General features: G+C 41.0%; 1 protein-coding gene across 1 annotated transcript in view; it reads left to right on the top strand.

The window, feature by feature from the left end:
- BBS2 (Bardet-Biedl syndrome 2) overlaps nt 1–22,616 on the top strand; it is a 31,453-nt gene that overhangs the window by 5,426 nt on the left and 3,411 nt on the right. Inside the window, exons 3-14 of the mRNA XM_088135923.1 lie at nt 741–866; nt 3,485–3,547; nt 5,143–5,220; nt 10,297–10,401; nt 11,483–11,569; nt 12,946–13,081; nt 14,717–14,856; nt 16,027–16,174; nt 16,963–17,134; nt 18,772–18,901; nt 19,835–19,966; nt 21,059–21,196. Of these exons, the coding sequence (XP_087992049.1) occupies nt 741–866; nt 3,485–3,547; nt 5,143–5,220; nt 10,297–10,401; nt 11,483–11,569; nt 12,946–13,081; nt 14,717–14,856; nt 16,027–16,174; nt 16,963–17,134; nt 18,772–18,901; nt 19,835–19,966; nt 21,059–21,196 (1,455 nt within the window). The remainder of the gene's footprint in view (nt 1–740; nt 867–3,484; nt 3,548–5,142; nt 5,221–10,296; nt 10,402–11,482; nt 11,570–12,945; nt 13,082–14,716; nt 14,857–16,026; nt 16,175–16,962; nt 17,135–18,771; nt 18,902–19,834; nt 19,967–21,058; nt 21,197–22,616) is intronic.

Raw genomic sequence — 22,616 nt, 5'->3', positions numbered from 1 at the left:
TCAGGGAAGTTAGGATTTGTTTTTATCTTTTCAATGTATAATTTAATGTTAGGTATCCACCAGCTGGCTTGGCATCGTTAGTAGAGGACAACTTTAAATCAACTTGGAATAAGTCACCAGAAGACTTTTTGTCTGAGCTTGTTTTTGCTTTGGGCTTTGCATTGCTCAGAGTCATTAAACATTTGATCCAGGATTGTATCTTCAAAGGGACAACAGCTAATTTTCTAGTCCCTTGTATGAAAGAAGCATTAATGATAGTTTTGTTCCTGCCAATTTCCTCTCCCATATTACAGTGGCAAAATACTGTTGAGCTTTTATTTTGGTCTGATTAAATGCCTTACCATCAGCCTTGCTAATAGACAATTATCAAACTTTTGGCCAGTTGGTGTAAGATAGTAAAGGTGGAAATGATACGTTACATTATTTTCCCATGCGTATTTTTACAACATTTTTGCCTTTTTAAAGAAACCTTCTAGGCAGGGAAATAGAATGTTACACATTTAACTGTCTTTGTGTAAGCAATAAGAAATTATATACTAGATAGTAGGGTTTGGAAAGGTGAATGTATTTGTTTATCTGTTACATTATGTTATGTTTATTTTTAAAAATAGCCTCTGAAATGTTCTGCTCTAGTAATTGTGGAGAAACATCTGAATGCTCCAGTTTATCTCACACTTTTTTTTTTGGTACATTTATTTGCACATAAATAATTACTTGATTTCTTTGTTGTCTCCCTGTAGGTTCCTGATGGAGCAAACTCTATAGTCCTAGGAACATTGGGAGACATTTCCTCCCCCCTTGCAATTATTGGCGGAAACTGTTCCCTGCAGGGCTTTAATTATGAAGGAAAAGATCTGTTCTGGACGGTGAGAGTGTATATATTATAGGCTACTTTTGGTACCTATGATTTTATTTGTCTTCATAACAAAATCTGTAATTATTTCAGTTTTATAAATGGAGCTCACTGATCATTTCAAGATTACACATGGAGTGCTGTGGCTAAAATAACTTGCCAAGGCTTGTGGGATTTTATAGCCAGGCATGTGGGGGGCGGGGGGGGGCAGTTGCTTTGATAGTCCTTTTTCATCCAGGGTTCCTGATCTTTGGAGTCTTAGTCTTGTGAAGGCGGTTTTGCTCAGAGCTTTCTCTGCAGAGCAAGGACAGGAGAGATGGGGAGAGAGATCTCAAAGATACAGTGAGAGGTTCAATGTTATATGAGTCATTAGACTTTTTCTGAATGAATTGCATCTTCAAAAGGACACAGATATAGTGATTCCTTGTATTCCTCAAAGATAGTGGTCTTGCAGTAGTCAATTTTTTTAGCTGCCAGAGGACATATACACACAAAATAATGGGCCCAGGCCACAATGGGATAGAGCAGGAATGTAATCAAATTAAGACTTTCAGCCTATGTTTAAGATGTTGTTTTCTCTTCAGTCCCACTGAGGTTTAATACATGAAAAATCTGATGCCAAAAGAGACCTCTGGCAGTTTGTCAAAAAAGATGCTTGGAAGCTAAGCCTGGTTACTCTTACTGTGTCACGCGGTGCTTCTTTCTGAATTTTTTTCCTAGTCAAAGCGTGCTCTGATCTACTAGTCCTAGGATATCCAGGGATGGGGTTCATAGCATACTAGGCCAGGCTAGATCTATTAGAACTTTTATTAAGAGATATAAAAAGTACAAATCAAATACAAATCAAAAAGAATAAAAAAGAAAAGAAAGAAGATAGAACTAAAAGAAAAAGAAAAAAACTAAAATAGTGAGAATAGGTAGAAATATGAAACGGAAAATGACTTCCGACTATCTCCAATACAGATATGAGTACAAATTTGAAAAAAGTTAATCTCTTACCGCTAATTAGTCCAAATTCACATTATTTCTATCAACACAAACCATCTAATCATTAAATCCCACAATCAAAGCTACATTTTTTCCCAACCCAAGTGCGTAATTTAGGAAGGGACTAGGCCAGGCTAAAACGGAGTTGGAAATGTGTGGTCCAGCAGAAAATCCAGCCATTGTTTTAGCAGATTCGTGCACCAGGACATTGCATTAAGCCTTAACGTGGATTATTTGTTTGGGCCTGGCTTGCTAGGAGAGCACAAACATTAATGGAGGTTTAGTACGTTATGTGAATCCAAACAGAGTTTGCACTGGAAGTATGAATTTGGCAGTCCCCTCCAGTTGGAACTCCCTAGAGGATGTTGGTGATAAATCCTCTTTTAATTGGTAGGGAGGAGAAAAGGGGATGTTAGAGAAACCTTGTAGCAGCAAAGGCTCTCTCTTATCAGGGATGAGACCTCTTCTTTTGATGTATTCACTGTGTGTTTGTTTATCATTCAAATTTATAAGGCTACCCAACTTTGTAGCACTCCTTGGTGATGTTTGGGAAAGAGAAAGTAACATCCAATAGAATTCTTATGGCATACTAAAGTATATAAACAAGACTTGGGACTACAGATTGGATATGTTTTCAGATTCTGTGCTCTAATTACAGATAACATTACTCATGTTATGATAAGGATATATTAATATTTTTCTGCACAGATCACAAATGCAGCATGACGGAGCCTTCTAGTCCCAGAGCAGGGAAGATGTACTTCCTTTGCGGATGAATTTGTGTTCTGAATGCTTTTGTTTCCAGTTTAGTACAACTGCATTGGAAGCTTCTGTGTGAATGCATATTCAGTACCCCTGATGGGTTACTTATGAATTTTACAAGAGGGCTCAACAATTAGAGTTTAGGGGGCACAAATCCAACCCTCCCAGAATAGCCACCTCCCTCTTCCTTTATGCTCAGCTGCTTTCAATAGATAAGAGATATTTGAGAAGCTTTATTTAAGCACTAGTCTCTCAGGTGTTTCACTTGATGCATTTTGGCACTTGGCCTTCCTTGTGCCTTTGCACAGTTTTGCTGACCTGCTGAAGAGTAAAACCTTAAGACCACCTCTGTAGCTGTGAATCTGAGTGTGATTAACCAAGACTTTTTCTGCATCTTGGAATCAGAAGTTCCATTTGAGAATCCCCTTGGATAGGGAGTGTTTGGCTTCTGGGTGTTTCCAGATGGAAAGCTTCTACCATCAAGAATCAAAAGAAAAGGCAGCTATTCCATTTTTCCTCCTTAATAGATTTTTGCAGGCAGAAGCAGCAGCATTGGGAAAACTCAGGAGAGTTTCAAGGGCAGGATATCATCTCCTGGGCCTGATTTAAAATTTTGTGAATGAACCAAAATGATTTTCATTTTAAAGACTGACCTAGAATCACCCTTAATTTATGAATTTTTAAGGCCCTTGCTTAATTTGAAATATGGATTCAGTTGCAAATTAGTTGTTGACCAAGGCATAGAATTATCTTGATACTGTATGCCAAAATACATAGCATCATTTAAAATTTTTCTGATAAGTTATTTCTCTTCTTGTTGTTACAAACAATTCCTGTGAGGTTAAACTAAGAAATATTGATTTTTTAAAAATATAATTATAGGTCACTGGTGACAATGTTCGCTCTCTAGCCCTCTGTGACTTCGATGGTGATGGGAAAAAAGAGGTATGTCTTTGGCAAGTGGTATCTGCATGAGCTTTTATTTCCTATATATCCCCCCCCCCCACAGTTATATTTCCATTAGCAGTGATCTTGATGACTTAAGGAGTAAGCTCACTAGACTTAGAGCATGGCAAGGTACATTTGTAGTAGAACCTGAATCTGGTTTGAGTTTATTTTGTCTTTTTTTTTCTTCTTCCAAACGACCTGTGGGAATTACTAGCTATTTTCTGAATGTGCTGGAAATTATAAAGAGGTGTTCCAGATTTGTAATGTCTCTGAATAGCTAATTGGTAATAAACAGGAGGAGAAAGGTGACTTTGTGCTCACGTCCTGCTTAGGGCTTACAGTACGCACCTTATTGGCTGCTCTTGGGACAAGATTGTAGAACAGAGAGAGACCTTCAGTTAGATCCCACGTAGTTTTTATTGTACTCCATTTTAGACACTGTAGGGCTTACTGGTGGGAACTGTTTGGTCTTGAAGATGGGCTTGAAAAGTAGATGCATCCATATTGGAGCAGATGGGTATTTGGAGAATATCTGTATTAATCTTTTACATTTTCACTTAAAGAAAATATCAAAATGCCATAGTCATTAGAAGAAGCTCCCTGAATGGAAACCCATAAGGTCTCCTAAGCTCAGTCCGAGCGTATTGCTTCCTTGGCTTCAGCACATGCGTGCCGTCCCTCCTTTCTCTGAGGAGCCACAGCAAATTAGTTCCCCTTTCATGTGTGTCCTTGTTAGGCTACTTTGGATGACATGTCTTAAGGGCTTTCCCAGCACGGCCTCCTCCCAAAGCAGGAATGCAGGACGACCTGCAGGAAGGGCCATGCGTGCAAGTAAGGGCAAAGAACTGCTCTCACGTGCCCCTAGGCAAGGGGAGCTAATCCTTTTAATCCAAAACCATGTTTTGCATACCCCAAGTCAGTGTTTCTCAACCTTGACAACTTTAAGAAGTGTGGACTTCAACTCCCAGAATTCCCCAGGTAGCATGCTGACTGGGGAATTCTGGGGGTTGAAGTCCACACGTCTTAAAAGTTGCCAAGGTTGAGAAACATTTCCCTAAGTTATATTTACTCTCATGATGTGCAGCTTAGTGGTTAGCACTGAAGTTTGATCTGGGATATACTTCAGCAATAATTGTAGACCTTGAAGGACAGGTCAGCCAAGACAGTTTTCCCTGGTTTCCCTATATCATAAATTGGACTGCTAAATAATCTATCTAATCATGAGGTAATGATTTCCTGACCTTATCTGCAGCACTTCCTAAAATATATTTTAGTGTACTATATTGAAGCTGTGAGCTAGGCAGCCTTCCTGTCCTGATGCTCTCCAAGTGTTTTTGGCTTCAACTGCCATTTTTCCTGGCCATACATGACCTGTACATCTAGGGATCAACAAGCCAGATCATGTTAACGTTTCTCCTGTTAGTGAAAGTAAAAGGCCCACTGAAGAAAAATGGCTGAATATGGTCTTCAGTTGGTCAATTTCTTGACATGGGTTCTAAGACTGTTTTGGCAGCTAGAAAAGCAAATGAATGGAAATAAAATGTGGTCTGTTAAATGCTTGATGTTCTCTCTCCCCCCCGCCCCCCCAACAGCTTCTCGTTGGATCTGAGGATTTTGATATTAGGGTTTTTAAAGAAGATGAGATTGTGGCGGAAATGTCTGAGACTGAGGTAAGGGGGAAATTAAATAGTAAAATTATCTTTATGTGGTCATTCAGCTTGGTGCGGTGATTCAGTTTAGAAAGAAAGATTGGAGAAACATGAAGTTATGATGTTTTGGAATCTTTTTGACCATACAACAGACTTCAAATAGATGGAAATCACATTTTGTCATTCACCGTATTCATAAGCTTCTTCTAGGCCTGCTTTGCTTTTCTCTTTTTTTTCTGGTAGCTGAACTCCTTTTGGCAGGTTTATGGAAATTAGACATGAATCATATAGTTTCACTCCATACCAAATGAGAAACGTGGGAAAGTGGGTTCAGAGGAAAGAGATAATAATGGTGGCAGTGATCTTTTTGATATATACCAGGGTGCAGTGATGTCGCATTGCCCAGAAAGTGTTCTGCCTTCCTCCAGTCTGTAAAGGCTCATTCAAAAGGAGCTTTGAAAAGGGAATAACTCTAATTTTACAGAGGAAATGCAGAGAACAAATTCAAAATGGAGCAGAGTGAAATTCAGGAAGGAAAACATCTGGAGTGTGCTTTCTTTGTTGTGACATTGAGTGGTCCTAATAAAGGAATATAGAAATGGTTGTTCTAGTTGGAACTTTTTTAAAAAAATGATCATCCTTGTTTTAGTGATGTGTTAGGGAATAGGAACAGTATTTGGCTACTATTATTATTAATAATAATATTTAGATATACCATCGCCACCCACTCCAGTGGACCCTGGGCAGCTTACACAATCTAATTAATAATTAAAACAATTAAAAATATAAACAAAACGAGACAAGACAGATCGAACTAAAAACAACCATTAAAACCAAGTACAACAGCCTCCTCCCAATGCATTAACTCCAGGCCTGGGACTAAAGCCATGCTAGATATATTAGGGATAATACAGCTGCTGGGTTTGCCACAGCTGTCTCAATGTATGGTGTGAAGGGAAGGTATACCAGAGACATGAACTAAAGGCCTAGCAGATAAGGCTTATTAGGGCATACCCCGAGACACAAAGGTTGAGGACTGTTTCCTTACCCAAGGCCTGCAACCCTGAATTCTTTTGGCACATTAATGCAAAAGACTCCAGTGGGTCAAAAATGAAAAGTATGATAGTATGCCATTAAACATTGCCCTCTTTGGTGGCTGAACACCAAGATCATATCTAAGATGATACAATGCAGGAAACCCCTCACACCAAGAGCTGCCCAAATCCCCTCCCCTCCCCTCCCTCTTTGCTAAGCAGAGAGATCATTCCTTTGGTCTTTTTCTCATTCGGTTTTCTTCCTGTTCTCCATCCCTGCCTGGCAGAGTCCCTTCTTTGTTCTTTTGTCTTGCAAAGAGATCGGCTTCCTTGCTTGTTCACTGCCTTCCCTACTCCTTGCCTTGCAGAGAGACCCTCACAACAGGGTGGCCATACTCAGCTGTCCTCTTCAGCTGCCCTCTTTCCTCCATCCTTAGACAACACCAGTCTCTTGGAATGTCTTGCCAGGCAGCATCCTTAGCAGCTGCAACATATTGTTGTGTGCCACAGAAAATATCTTGGGGACCACAAGTTTGAGCCCCCTGGTTCAGAGCCACAGAGTTCAGCATCATGGGGGTTGAGGGCAATGCTAGGCTTTCCATAGCATGATGGGAAGCATACTCCAAAGAGAGGCAGGGTCAGGTCAACCATTAAATTGGATTTAATTTAATTAAATTAAGTTTAATTAAAATTAATTTAGATTAATTATGTACTGTCAGGGTGATTACTCCTTTCCTTTTCTATGACATTCAAATTTAGTTTGGTAGCAACTTTGGATGGCCTGCGTGGGCTGCATCGAGGGCTTTTAAGGGCTGTGTATAGCCCAGGGCCTCAAGTTGTACATCCTTGGTTTAGGGGCACAACCTGCTATTCATATTCTGCAGGTTTATTAAGACAGACAGTGATGTAGCAGCAGGACATCATTCAAGACATCTGCTATGGGAAAAAGTCTGCTTTTGGAAGTGGGATAAAAGTACTTTAACTCCAAAACAACGTTAAAAGCTGGAAAGCTCCAGGAGATGACATTGCTATATAGTAGTGGGAAATCGTGCCCTGTTTCCTACCCAGTGTAACAGTTAGTAATAATGTGATTATACAGGCAGCATGATGGCCAAAATCTGCTAGAAGTCTCTCCTTGCTGGGCCCATTAAAATGGCTAGAGGCACTGAAAGAGGACTTGCATTCCTTGTCTTAAGGCTTGGGCTGGAGAAGGTCCAGATGGATTCTGTCCAGTGTCCTTGGCAAGGAAGAAGACTCCATTATTTACTGACGTACATTTTATAGATCATCCTGTACTAACAGTCCTCTGTACAAATTATATGTAAAATGTGAAGACCATAAATTATGAAAATAAAATGTAAAGTCAGCAGCAAAGAGGAATACTGGTACAGTGTATCTAAATAGTACTAATTACTGTATGTGGGAAAAAATGGGAAATAAGCTTTCTGTTTAATGCTGAAAAGAACATAACAGAGTGCCCACGAGTTTCTTTGAGCTGCAATCAAGATGCCTATTCTGGAAATATTGTCTCTTGGACCTTTTGGGGGCAGAGCTGGCAAAGGCCTCAGAAGATAATATGGGGATCTGGAGACATGTTTCGTCTGCATGGGAGGATAGGCAGTCTTAAAAATGAATATCTCCATGAACTTATAAACCACTGTCCTCTCTTTGTATTTTGGATTGGGGAATTTTCCAGACTATCTTCAAAGACATCTTCTGCAACTCACCGTAATGGTCCAAGTGAGAGGTTATCAGAATGTGGATAACTGCAGCTCTTCCTCTCTAGATAGGATCATAGTTGTTAACTGTGTTATACTAATGAGATGCTGGGAGGTGAGAGCCTCAGACTGCTAATCTGGCAGATGCCTCCCTAATCAGTTTGCCATCTGGGAAACTCACCACCCACTGAATCCCAGGTTCATGGACTTTTCTTATGCAACCTGTTACTATATCCAGTCACTGACTACAAAGAAGTTGTGTCCCTCCCCCCCCGCCCCTGCAAAGGCCATTCCCCAAGGTGACTAAGGCCAAGGAAAATAGATGGAGAATCAGTTTTATCTAACAATGTTTAGAGGGGTTCATTTCAGGGATTGTTGATGTGCAAACTCCTCAGTGTGGTGCAAAAGTGGGATAAGGCAGATCTCTTGGGCAGTTTCTGCAGAAGGAGCTTCTAAGGATTGTTTGCTTCAGATGGCTGTCTGGGACTACAACATCCATCATCCTCACTCGGTCATGATGCTTGTGTGCCAGAGCTAATCAGAAACATGAGAGGTGAACATAATTTCCCATCTCTGGCACCCACATGCTGCAATCTTAGCATCCTGTACGTTCTATTTTTTTCAACAGGTATTCAGGTTTCTAGAAATGTTGAATGGTGCTTGGTGACATATTTAGCACCAGGTGTGAAGAGGAAACATGTTTCTCTGCTTGAACATTGTCTGCAGTTCTTAGTGAGTTTACTTTTGCTATAACTGTCCCAGCCCTAAAAGCTTGTGGTCAACTTTACCAACAAGATCATAATGACCCAGGTTCACAGAAAATATGGCTTGCTCTGAGCCTCACGTATATTTGAATTAGCAGGGATGACCTGTAAAAGAACAAGAAAGGAAGAACCAATTTGTTAAAAGCTTTCCCACCTGATACCATGACCCAGGGGGATGTTCTGCATGCAAATAAGACAGCCTTTGCTAACCTGATACTTTCTAGTTGTCGTGGGCCTGCAATTCCAGGAGTTCCCAGCTGCAGATGTGACTGAAGTAGAGATGGGAACAAATCCGTTCATTGAGGGAATCTTGGCTTTAAACACACTGGTAAAAATAGTGCCTTTATGGGAATCATTTGGCCCTGTTGTTATTAATTACAGCATGGAATATCATTCCAGTCCCAACATGCTCTTTTGATGCTACATATTTAGCATCAAATCATTTTGCCAGAGGTATTTTTTTCCAGGGGGAAACAGTTTTTGGGGGGGTTCCCACCATTACTTTTATTGGTTCCATTTTATTCCCTGAGAAACAGTTTGAGTACATTAGGTAATGCTCGTAATATTCTTTCTCATACCTGAAACAGGGCTTGGCACATGTCTTTATTTTGTTTTTTGTTGATATTCTGACATCCACCCATTGGTGCCTAGTGCAAAAAGTATATTTCTAAGATACATTAATTAAACAGTTTTGAGGCTAGGAATTGGTTCTAAGTATCAGATCTAAATAGAATTTGTAATCTTTCTCAGTAATCTACCTCAGTGATCCCAAACTTATATCTGTAACATATTTTAGGATGAAGAAGTTACCTTGTTCTTAAACAGTTGAGACTCAAGAATCTGGGATGATTTGTTTCAAAGCCAAAAGATCCAGATTAGTCTTTTCACCTCCCATCTAAAAATCCTCTTAAAAAGAAAAGGTTCAGTAGCAATTCAGTGTAGTTTTTTTTGAACGTGAAAATAGATCTCAGACTTCTCTGTGCATCATAGTTGAGAGCAGGCAAACAGCTGGATTGGGCCCAGTGCTGACCTCTGCCCAGAAGACATCAAAAACTGCTCCTCTTCTGGGCTGCCCCTCCTCAGCTACCCTCAGTTGCCTTGGTTCTCGTGCAGGCACTTCCTGGCAATTTGAAATGTGGAATTAAAACGTGTGGCTTTTAGTGCTATCAAAAAGGTTTAGGCAATATTCTCACTCCCCCCCTTTCATGGATTTTTGATGGTAAGAAAAACGGGAGGAGACAGCGGGGAAAATATTGGTGCATGATGAATGGAGACCACGACATCTGGAGCCCCTGTAAAGTGTTGTGAATGAGGCCAGGTGAGCTTCACAATAAAACATCTCAGAGCCTTCCACATCCTAGCTGGATACAGCATCAGCCAGATCTTTTCAATGCAGGTGTTGATACTGGCAAGGTGAATGTTATTGAGATCGGGCACTTATCAAACCAGGCCTACTTAATGGGCTTGAATACTGTACTGCCAATATCTGATTTAGCTGAAGGCAGTTTTATTCCATAGAAGTAGTTTGGTTTATTATTTAGTCTGAAAACAGTTGTTAACCTTTCTTTTTTCATTTTCTAGACCATCACTGCACTAACTCCGATGAGCCCCACTCACTTTGGCTATGCGCTTGCCAATGGCACAGTGGGCATTTATAACCAGGCAGCACGCTACTGGAGAATTAAAGTTAGTATGATTAAATTGAAGATGTCAGAACAGCCTGAGATATCCAGCATCAAGAAATATATATTTGGCTTCACTGGGTGTCTGCAGGTGTCAAAAAGTCCAGATGGTACCCACAACCATGGAGTTGAAGTCTCCCACCCCCTCCTGCCTTTTTATGTACATCATAGGGTTTTGATTGCATGGTTGTAGTTGCCATCTTCCCCTTTTTTAGCATTCCCATAAATGGAGCTGCTGCTGCTGCTGCTGCTGCTGCTGCTGCTCCTCCTCTTCCTCCTCCTGCTCCTCCTCCATCATTCAGTTTGGACACTGCCCAATTCCAATTGGGCGATATAAATAGACACAGAGACCTAAAATGTGTGAGCTGGAAAGGATCTTTCAGTTCATCTAGTTCATCCATCATGTTGGTTAGACCAGAAGGTTGCTTCTTCCTGAACCCTTCAAGCACAGTTGATCTAATGTGCAATGCAGAGATGTCCACCTGTCCACTTCTAGGCTACATTGGCACAATGTGCTTTATTTGGCTACCGAATCAAGCCATTTTCCGAGTTCAGTACAGATGTGTTTTATGCTGGGCTCTATAACACTCTATTTGAGGTTAAAATTAATCAGGCATTGCATGCTATCCAGATGTAGCCCTGTGGCTCTTTAACTGACTTGATTAAGTGTGTTGTGTAAACCCCAGCCATAGTCTTGTTGTTCTATATGATGTTCTAGACTTACTTTCTTTGTTGAGAATTTCTTAGTCTCTTGACAGATAATATATCTGGTAGCTATAAACAAGCTGAAGATTCAACTCAGGTGGTATAGGCATCTTAAACTTCATCTATTCAGGGAAAAGAATAGCCACTTTTTCATATTTTTCCTGGTGTCCAAGGTCTTTCCTTCTTGCTGCAACTCTGTAGAATAGTTACTGTTACAGGGAGAGGTTCTTGAACTCATGGTCAGAGTCAAGACTGAATCTTGAGTTTATCTTCTTGATCAGGCTCCTATGTCACTATCTTTCCACTAGATGTGGGAAAAGGTTAGGGTTAGTACCAAGAAATGACCTGCTTATTACTCATAGATGCGTTTTTCTCCCCAGTCTAAAAATCATGCGATGAGCATCCATGCCTTTGATATCAACTCCGATGGCGTCTGTGAGCTGATAACTGGCTGGTCCAGTGGGAAGGTAAGTATAAAGAAGAAGGCATTTAATCCTCTTCCTTGATCTCTTTCATAATGGTTACACTGCTGGCCTGGTTTAGAATTCCGCTAGCATTGTTGGAATAAATCAGTGATTGCCACCAGAACAAATGAACCATATTAGACAAATGTGAACAGGCATGGTTAGTTTGGAAATTTGCTTTGTCGTTTTTCAGAGTTCGGGTGTGTGTGTTACAGATCAGGTAAAAGCAGCTATTGAAATAGATACACAGAAGGAGAAGAAGGATTAGATTGTGAACTAGGTGATGTTCTGGATGACTAAAATCTCAGCGTGACTTAGAAGTTTTATATTAAATGTATATTCTTTTAAAATATTTTTTCTCCACAAATAAATAAAAGGATATTTCTTAAAGGCTGTATTTTGTTGAAGTACAGACAGTCCTCATTTAACGTGCACTCGTGCAGCGACTGTTCAAAGTTACAGTGCTGAATGAGGGGTACTTACGACCAGTCCTTGTAGTTGCAGCTGTTGCAGCATCCCCACGGTCATGTGATCATGATTCGGGTGCTTGGCAACTGGCTTGCAATTACAAGGGTTGCAGCATCCCATGGTCATGTGATTGCCATTTGCAGCCTTCACTGCCAGCTTCCAACAGAGTCAATGGGGAAGCCAGCAGGAGGTTGCAAATGGCAATAACGTGACTCCAGAATGCTGCAACTGTTGTAATTGCGAGCCAGTTGCCAAGCGCCTGAATCATGATGGTATGATTCGCCTAACAACAACAACCGGGACTGCCGGGACTGCTGTTGTAAGTCAGCATGGTCATGTGATGTTGCACTTTACGACTGTGTCCCTTAGCAATGGACTTCGCAGTCCCAATGACTGTTGGTAAGAGAGGACTACCTGTGTGTGTGTGTGTGTGTGTGTGTGCACGCGCGCGCGCGCGCATGTTTTGTGCCTTTGAGTCAGTGTTGACTCCTGGTAACTGGCTGGACTAGTCCCTGCAGTTTTCTTGGCAAGATTTCAGAAGTGGTTTGCCCTTGCCTGCTTCCTAGGGCTAAGAGAGAGACTGGCCCAAGGTCACCCAGCTCGCTTTGTGCCTAAGGCAGGACTAGAGCTCACGGTCTCTTGGTTCCTAGCCTGGAGCCTTAACCGCTATACCAACTGGCTCTCATTTTGTTGAAGTAAGCCATTTAATTCAGGAGGGCTTTTTTTCTGAACAATCCTATACTGGGCAATCCAAGTCCAATCCATCGTCAGCCATGCTTGCTTTCCCAGCCCATCCTACCTCACTGGAATAAAGAGGATATCCCTGTGTGAGCTGCCTTGAGGAAAATTATTGCAATTGGACTTTGGCTTTTCCACCTTTTAATGCTGTCTTGGGAATGTCTGTGTTGCAGATCGATGCACGCAGTGATCGAACTGGAGAAGTAATTTTCAAGGACAACTTTGCTGCTTCGGTGGCGGGAATCGTGCAGGGAGATTACAGAATGGATGGAAATACACAGTTAATCTGCTGCTCAGTTGATGGTGAAGGTACATTCATCAAAATTCCTTTGCAAGTTCAAGGCCTTTCATTTACAATGAGTGGAAACAATGTGAGTGGCGATATTAAAGCAGAAATATTCTGCTGCTCCTAGAACAAAATCGCTTATGAAGCCTGAACTTTCAAGCCCTGGCTAACACAAACTTCTAGGGGTGAAATAAAATAGCTGAAAGGGTATGAAAAAATTCCAGAATGGAACATACCAACTCCAAAATAAATTGTTCTAACTTTAGAATGAGCAGTTCTATGTGTTCCAGAAGGAGCCCAGTCTTGAAATATTCTGGAATAGTCAGAATGAGCTAGTTTTGATGTTGTCAAAACATTTTGAGGTTGAAACATTCTGTGATAAAGTGTTTTCCACATTCCTAAAATAGAATTAATTCCAGATCTTGCCAAATGTTGCTCTTCTGTAAGCCATCAGCCCGGTTTTCTGGATTCCATAAGTTTTTATACCTCCTCCACAGAACCGCAGAGGGTAGTGCATCCAACCTGGCCAAGGCGAGAGCCTGACGAAATTTCAGAATCAGAATTGAAGAGAGAGAAGCATTCAGCAGTGTTTATGTCCATGTGGAGATGTCTCTGTGGAATCCCTAGGCCACATGCTCCTTTGTTGTTCTCTCTATAGCAGTGTTTCTCAACCTCGGCAGCTGGAATATGTGTGGACTTCAACTCTCAGAATTCCCCAGCCAGCTTGCTGGCTGGGGAATTCTGGGAGTTGAAATCCACACACCTTCAAGTTGCCAAGGTTGAGAAACACTGCTCTATAGGGAATCAAGGAAGATATATATTTATCCCATTCTAAAGAACTACCCTGGTAGAGAGCACAATGTCTGTCACTGTTTCTAGCTGACCAGGACTCTGACATACCTTTCCAAGTTGCCCGATTTTGTACTACCATTTGTTGCATTCATCCTACCTATGGTTGAAGTTTAGCACAAATTTTGGTGATTGTCACTGCTATTTGTATTACGGTTACTATAATAATGTATTTTATGTAATTTTATTGCATTTTTAAAAAGTGTTATTAATCATTACAGGTCTATGTATTTTATTGTGCTTTCTGGTCCAAAGGCCGTAATAAAGGTTTGATTTGATTTGATTCTATATGAAAAGTTAATACATAGTTCCCATTGCAGTTGAAGTGGCTTTTTTCACCACTTTGCTCCCTGATTTCAATTGGATCTAAATTTGGATAACATTTTCTGATGCCATTCCAATGTGGTTAAGAAGGCAAGCATTTTAAATAAAATACATTACCAAGTTGAGGGTAATTTACATGGATTTGTCTTTTAATTGGGGTCTTTCTGTTTCTCTGTGTGTGTCCGTGTGCACAAGTGTTTATTACATATTAGAAGAGTTGTTGTTGAACTTCAACAGGATGAGTAACAAACTGGAAGTCAACTTGTAGAACTGGCCTTTAATCCCATGAGACCAACACTTTGCTTTGTTGGTTTAGATAGGACAGGTATATTCTACAAACCTTTATTAATTTGTACTTAGGCCAGACTAAGTTTGGTCCATTTTTCCTCTTTTGTTTATGAACGATTCTTGTGCAATGACAATTTTTCTCCAGCAAGAGCCCCAAGAGCAGGCTTAGCACTCTTCTTGGCTTTGTTTTTATACAGTGCGAGGATACCTGCCAGGGAGCCAAGAGATGAAAGGAAAACTGATGGACACAAGTGTGGAGCAAGATCTGATTCGGGAGCTTAGTCAGAAGAAGCAAAACTTGCTACTTGAATTACGAAACTATGAAGAAAATTCAAAGGTGATTTATATAAAGATGGAAAATCTAGAGTTGATCTTGGCCTATAGCAAAGCAAGCAAGTAAAGCTTCAACGGTTGGGTTTTAGAAGTTCAGGAGGTAAAGAAAACTCTGCTTCTTTCTTTATTTGGTCCTTATTCTGTTTTACAGATGAAGAATTAAGGTTAAACAAAAAAGATAGGCTAACCAGTAATTTCTTAGCTGACTGGGGCAATTGCTTTGCTGGGATGGTTATGTGTCTAAAACCTGGATTGACATTTTGGGAAAGAAAGGAAGTAAAAAACAAAGCCACACAGTCCAGCAATAATGGCCTTCAGAAATAATAAGAACAGTAACAAGAAACAGATCTGGACAACTGACCCTGCCATCTTTTAACTAATGCTAACATTGAGTCCCTCCAGGATGTTTTACAGATTTCATGAAGGAGTCAGTTTCCCTTGGCAATGCTTCCACAGTTATTTTGCCCTCTGGGCATTTGGGTGATCTTAGATCCTGGTTATTGTGTGTGTTTGTGGATATTATGTTTTATCTGTGCTTGGAAATGCTTGCAGTGTATAAATAAAGGAGATTGTTCATTCAGTTTAATTGGGAGGGGAGAAGACAGAAGAGTCCCAAAAGAATGTGTGTTATGTTAGAAAATAGAGATATGTATCTCCTTTGATAATTAACATTGTGTCTTGCTTTTTTTCTTTTTCTTTTTCTGTTATTAATTAAAAAGCAATAAAAAATAAATTAAAAAAATTAAAAAATTAGACACATGTTAGAAAATAGACAATCTTGTTACTCCCATTGCTGTCTGGGGACATACCAATGAAGGTGTTGGGGGGGTGGGGGGGAAGGCTTCCATTTCCACTAGTCAGCTGACTGTATTTGACTGGTTGGCATCCTATTCACAAATGAAAATGGAACAATTTTTTTCTCCCTCTGTAAATTAGGAGTATTGATAGAGAAGAGCAATTTGCATCATGTCATAAGAAATGCACATATGGGTACCTTTGGTAGGCAGCAAGAATAAACATTTGGGTCTGATTAGAGCTTCCTGTCTCACTGAAGGCAAAGCATAAAAACATTTTGCCAGTGCTAATGGAAAGCTATTACAATTAATGGACCCGATTTTATATATGTTTATGTATCGTCCAACGTTTCGAATAAGATCTGAATTTTGTTTTACAGCAGGTGGAACTGAACACTCAGGTGAATGAGGTGGATGGGCAAAGGGGTGTGATCCCAGCAAACACACAGCTCCAGACAGCATTGTCGGTCAGCCTGGGGTCAGAAACCGAATCTGCTCATGTAGAACTGTGCATTTCTACATCCAACGGTAAATCAGGGTTAGCAGCAAAGTTCATTAGCACAGGCTCTGTACGCATAATCTCTGTATCTCTTGGCTGTGAGCGCCTGAGGAAGATGTTTCCTTCAATCTGAATCAGGCATTTGCATCCTTCTCTGAGCTTTCTGCCTGATCTTTAAGAACCTGAGCATCTTGCTGGCCAGAGGAACACAGCTGGGCTAGGTGGACATCTGTTCTTTGGTTGCCATGTGTGAAGAATAGTCACACTTAAAACTTAAGGGTCAGCATCTAAAGGCAAGAGATTAACCTGAGCCGATCCTTAGCACACTTGGGACTACAAGTGAAATGTCTGGTTGGCTTCCGTGGTGGTGGTGATGATGATGATGATTTTGGCATCTCTCCTCTCCTCTCCTATCTGAGCTCTTTGCAGTCCTGGATAATTTTTTTTTTAATGAATAAATACCTTGGCACTCTAAAGTGCTGCGATTGCTTCTTCTTGGTACTCACCACGAACCTTAGATATTGCGGCTCCTACCTGGGATGGTGCATGTCTTTGTAGCTGTCCTCTCTAGTCAGCTTCTGGGTCATATTGTCAAAAGTGGCTTGGAGGGCTTTATAATTATCAAGCATTAGCATGCCTTTGTTACATTTGAATATTTCATTGGGTTCTAATGGACAGTTGCAGTTGGCAGAATTTCCTCAGCTGGTGCTACACTGTCAGGTTTGCAATAAACTTTTGTCCTCCGCTTCAGTGAACATTGAAGGTCATATGAGAAATTTTAAAACTTATGAAGAGGGAATGTCTTTTTTCATTTAAGATACAATTATCCGAGCAGTGCTGATCTTTGCTGAAGGCATCTTTGAAGGTGAGAGCCACGTGATCCATCCCAGTCCTCAGAATCTCTCAAGCAACATAAAAGTCCCGCTCTGTCCCCCCAAAGACGTTCCAGTGGAGCTGAACATCAAAGCGTTTGTTGGATACAAGAAGAGGTAAGGGCTTGGCAGGTTTTCCATAAACTGCCTGTTCGCAGGCCCTTTGTAATAGTATGTGGGAATGACCTTGAGAGATGAGGGGAAGAGATGCTGCCTAGGGAACAATCAGATAAAAGGGAGAGGAGCCCGCAGCTGAATAACGGACTTAGAAAGGACCCTCCCTAACTTATCAGGCTGTAAAAAGAGATGGCGGGAGATTTGTACTTTCAGACTTGCAAGATTCTGTTAATGTAGCCTTACAATAAAAGTAGAATTAGTTCATCTTGTTGTGTTTTCTGTCTGGTCTACCTGAGGTGACACCCTTTGATGGACTGAACCACTTTTGCTCTTGGGTTTTATTTTGGAAGCAGGGACCCTGAATTATGTAGAAGTTGGAGAAAGGATGCATAGAGAAATATATGACATTCAATAACTTCTAAGCCCTTGGACAGTTTTTTGAGTCAGCAAATGCCAGCATTTTGCATTCAGCAGTTTTTTCATATTTTGAAGAAACAAATGCTGCATATCGGTTTATAGATATTACAGAGCCAGAATCCTCAGGCCGTTCATTGTGTGTGAATGGGCTGAAATTTTATATTTGGCTCTTGGTGGTATAGGAAATAAACATATCTATGCATACAGCTAAATTATGCTGTAGACTATTCTTTCCAACCTGGGTGCGTTCCAGATATGTAGAGGTTAATTCTTGGATCTTTCAGGAAGCCGAATGGGTCTATAGTGGTAGGCAGAAATGCTAGTACTTAGAAGGATCTTGGAGGGAAAATTCCTCAAGATCTAGAATTACACTCCTCATCCCGGATGGATGGATGGATGGATGGATGGATGGATGGATGGATGGATGGTTGGTTGAAAGTTGAAAGCAGCAGATTTAGTTGAGTCTGCCCAGCACATTTCCCTTTCCCTATCTTTCATTTCCAAAATCTTTTGAATTCTGGGGAATCCAGATAAGTATATTTAAAAACTCTTCCACGATTAAAACAGTAGTCTCATTTGAGATATTGTCTTTAAATGAGAACCTAATTTGAACTTAATAGCCTTTGACACAGAGGTATAAAGTGTTTTGCATGGTTTTTCCACTTGCATGTGTGCATTTTTTTAGCCCAGTCTTGGTGGTAGAAGGAAGAATCAGGCATACAGAATATTGGGAAATTTGTAAGAGTTGGAATAATCTTTTTAGGGAACAGGAAAAGGAATGATACAAGGTTGTCCCATCTGCATCTGGAAATCTCTTGCTGTCTCTGGGCCTTGAATGTACACATCTATTGTACTTTTAAGCATCTATATTCACTCATGAAGTCCAGAAACCTGCTCTCTTTTTAAACAAGAGCTCAAGTTCCCAGAGACACCATTTTTTTTTAAAATTACTTGATAGCATTATTAAGCAGTCTGTGGCTGTGTGTGCATGAGGGCTGTTTTGCATAGTAACACGAGGATGGATAGAACACTAAAAAGGAGAAAATAAAATGGAGGTGATCATCAGCGTTCATTTTTTCCCCTGTTCTGTGAATTGAAATGAATGTCAGGATCAGGGCATCATAGAAGGAATCATGGCTTGCTTAGATAGCTTTAACCTGAAGACAATTAAGAACGCATCTGTTAAGCCATCTTGATTATTTTGTTTGATGCCTTCCCAGCACACAGTTCCATGTTTTTGAGCTGTCACGGCTACTCCCTCGCTTCTCAATGTATTTGCTGTGCAGCCCAGATTCTGGGACCAGGCCTCTGAGCTTTGTAAAATTCACTCTCAGCGAGAGGGTGCAGATGGTAAGTCTTTGGCTCTCTTCTCTCTTTTTCATCTTAGTTGTAGTAAAAGCTTTTGTATGGTGATTCCATCAGAGGAGAGTGACCAGCAATGTAGTGTTTAATACTTGGTTTTTAATGTAATGGCTGTGTTTATGTGCCTAGCATCTCCATTAACCAAGAGTTGTTTCAGTGAATTAATAGAAGCTTCTGCTGCCTGTTAACCAAAGCTTTGAGCTTATAGTCGGTAACATAGAGGAGAGAAATGCAGAAGGAGGGAGAAAGAGAAGCAGGGCTAAGGAGAAGGGCATGAAGTGGGGTGGAGGTGAGCCATCTTTGAATATAAATCCTATAAAGGAAAGCAATAAATACAAGAACAAATGAAAGCTATAGGCAAGAAGGGAGAACAACCCTTTGGTTTGTTGCCTACCTACTCCTTCCTTACTCTGAAAGGAAATGTTAGGTTGAGCTTGGCTATGGTAGTTAAGAAGGCAGCAAAGTGCAGTGTATGGCAGGCATTGAGCCCCCTCCAAAGGAATGTGCTTCCTATTTTTCCTTAAACCAGAACCAACCCTGCCCTTGCTTCTACCACTCTACAGCTGGCAAGGGAGAAAAACTGCACATCTGGCTCTTAATACCAAAGATGGTCCATGGGCAGCAGTTGTCCTCCGTGGACAAGCATCAAACTTGCTGAATCTATTTTTAAAAAATTAGAATCCTATGTTCACCAGCTAGAGTACTAGAATCATGGTTTACCAGCTGTAGATAAGAGCTGTTGCAACAATAGTATCTCCTATCCCTAAGACTTCTTGAACTCAGGATAGTTGCATGTGTGTTTCCTATATGCGAGTATGTAGGGCATCAGCTGCAGATCACCAGAGATTTATCAGGGCATTGCAACCTGTTTTCCACCCACTCTTGTTCTCAAAACTCAAAGTTGTGAATTTATGCTTCAAGGTCATAATGTGGCTCAAACAAAGTTTCCTGTTACCAGAAGATGTGGAGATGCAGAATGAGTCATTTGAGGTCTGCTTTACCTCCCTGCGTGACACAGGGCAGCTGTACATCCGAATGAATTCCAGTGGAGAGGTACTATTTTGCTTGTCTCATCATGTTGCAATTAGACTGGGAAATAGGCCCTTCCCTGGTCTTTTTGGGGGAATCAGAATTCACCCAGGGGACCAGCAAGAAAGGTTTGGTGGCAAGATGGCAATTTTGATTTTTGGATACTGATTTGTTCAAAGTTATGACAGCTCTGAAAAAAGTGACGTATGGCCAATCCTTGCACTTACGACTGTTGCAGCCATCCCCCATGGCCACGTGATCAAAATTCAGGTTCTTGGCAACGGGCATGTATTTACAAAGGTTGCATGTCCCGAGGTCATGTGATCGCCATTTGCAACCTTCCCAGGGGGCTTCTGACAAGCAAAGTCAATGGGGAAAGCTGAATTCACTTAATGACCATGTGATTTGCTTAACAACCATGGCAAAAAGGTCATAAAATCAGGTGCGACTCGCTTAATGATTGCATCGCTTAGTGATGGAAATTCTGGTCCCAGTGTGGTTGTAAATTGAGGACTACCTGTATTGGTTATGGTCATGTCCTCTTCCTTTTGTGTAAATATTTGGATTTTTGAAGTGCCTTATTGGAATAATGCAAGAAGGATTTAAATTAGAGGCAAATTGGTCCTCATTCAAGATGAATTTCAGTGGATGAGTTTCCTTGATTGTGAAAACTAGCCTTTCTCCCTCCGTTTGTTCTTTGAAACCCTTTGTTATATTATGCTTATATTTAAGTAATTTTTATCCGAATCTCTTGATTCTAAAGGAAGCTTATAAGAGATTTGTTCTCATGTATACACATACTCCAATCCTTTGTGTCCTGTCTTATGAGCAATAGCAGAGTATGGTTCTCTTAGAGGGAAGAGGTTGTTCCCAATGGCACTCAATGGCATGGTTGATAGTAGTGGACAATTTCTGTTTCTCATCAGCTTTGTAGGTCCAGGGCAGAGACTGTAAGCTATTACATGTTAGTTTCCTCACAATAGATTCTCATTCAAGGGTAGCTCTTGGACTATACCAACTTGGCTTCAGGAATGGAAGGCTCTTTAAACATCAACTTCTGTCATTGTTATGAGTTTGTTTGGGGCAAATTTGAGGCTTTTCTTTTCTGGCTATTAGATCTCCATTAACACTGATAACATTGACCTGGCTGGTGACATCATCCAGTCAATGGCCTCCTTTTGGGCAATTGAAGACTTACAGGCTGAAGCAGATTTCCCTGTGTATTTTGAGGAGGTGCGCAAGGCCTTGGTTGTGGTAAGTGAGCAACGCTTCTCAAACATATCTGGGATACCAATAAAGGAGGATATGTGTAGCCCGGGGTTGAATTGTGGAGTTCTTGGTGCTCTCTGAGCTTGGCTGTTTGCTGGCAGATGCTACTATATACTGTGTAGTAGCTTGGCCTGCCAGGCAGCCAACCCCACCCTCACTCGTACTGATGATATTACCCAGCTGGGCAGTGAAATGTTGCAAGCAGCAACGTAGCTCAGAAAGCACCAAGAACTTCATATCTGGGATACCTCAGTATGGTGGATTGGCATTACTTAGATAAATTGGAATGGGCAGGAGCTAAGGAAATCCATGAATTTGTTGGGCCACAGGCAAGAGATGTTCTCAGGGGCTTTGAAATAGTGAACTATGACCAACTGGTCTATCTAGAACTTTCCTAAAGAAGCACCACACTCTTAATTATTCCTCTTTCAGTAGATCAGACCATCTTCTCTTGGAAGAGATTACTTGTTTCGTGGCAACACAAGCTATCTAGTTGTTTTTCTACTGATGGAATTTATGCTCCATTACAGACGAACTTGTAACAGGAGAATTGAGTTGTCAACAACTTTGCTTTTAAGCTAGCGATTCATTCAACAAAATTACTTTTTTCGTTTGGATCTGAGTTACCCAGCTGTGAGGTTTGGAATGCTAATGATTTTGGAAACAGATGTCTGTGGAGTCCGGTGGAGTCCCAGACCCCTAAAATCTCAAGGAAGTATTAGACCAGGACAGCCTTTCTCAACCTTTTGACCCTGGAGGTACCCTTGAAATATTTTTCAGGCCTTGGGGAACCTCTGCACATTCAGGCTCAAATATAGGCCAGGAGTTACAAAATTATTATATTTGTTTCATGTGTAGGCCTGTATATATGCATTAACAGTGTTCTTAAACTAAAAATAATGAAAATTAACTCTTTAATGTGAAACCTGTGCTTGTTTTTTGCTGCACAAATACTAAATTCTGGGCCAGACTTGAGTTTTGGAGATCAGTTGTGGGAAATTTTGTGTGTGTGTGTGTGTGTTTTGCTATTTTGGGCTACTTTTAATGGCATGTAGAGTTTTTTAGCAATATATCAAACTGTCATGAACGATAATTGCAAAATGCATCGCAGGGATGCAGATGACGCTGGTGTGCTGAGTCAGGTTGGCTGGCCTCCTTTCTCCCTGCACCATCAGCACCTCATTCTCCAAATCCAGCTTCTCCTTTTTCACCTTTCCACCTCCTCTGCCAAGGACCCCTTTGCAAAACTAGAGGGGGCTGACACCTTGCAACCTCCAACACCCTTCCCCTTAATATTTGACTCCTCAACCTCTCCTGAAATCTTGGCACCCTGATACCAAAGCCTTCACCACCACCACCACCTTTTCCTTTCCCCCGCCTCCTTCCCCCCCGCCGTTGTGGGTGG

The sequence above is a fragment of the Python bivittatus genome, unplaced genomic scaffold (genome assembly GCF_059951505.1).
Source record: "Python bivittatus isolate LINGU-HERP-01145 unplaced genomic scaffold, Pbiv_v1 ctg000190_np1212, whole genome shotgun sequence".
NCBI lineage: Eukaryota > Metazoa > Chordata > Lepidosauria > Squamata > Pythonidae > Python > Python bivittatus.
This window is presented reverse-complemented; position numbering and strand designations above follow the sequence as displayed.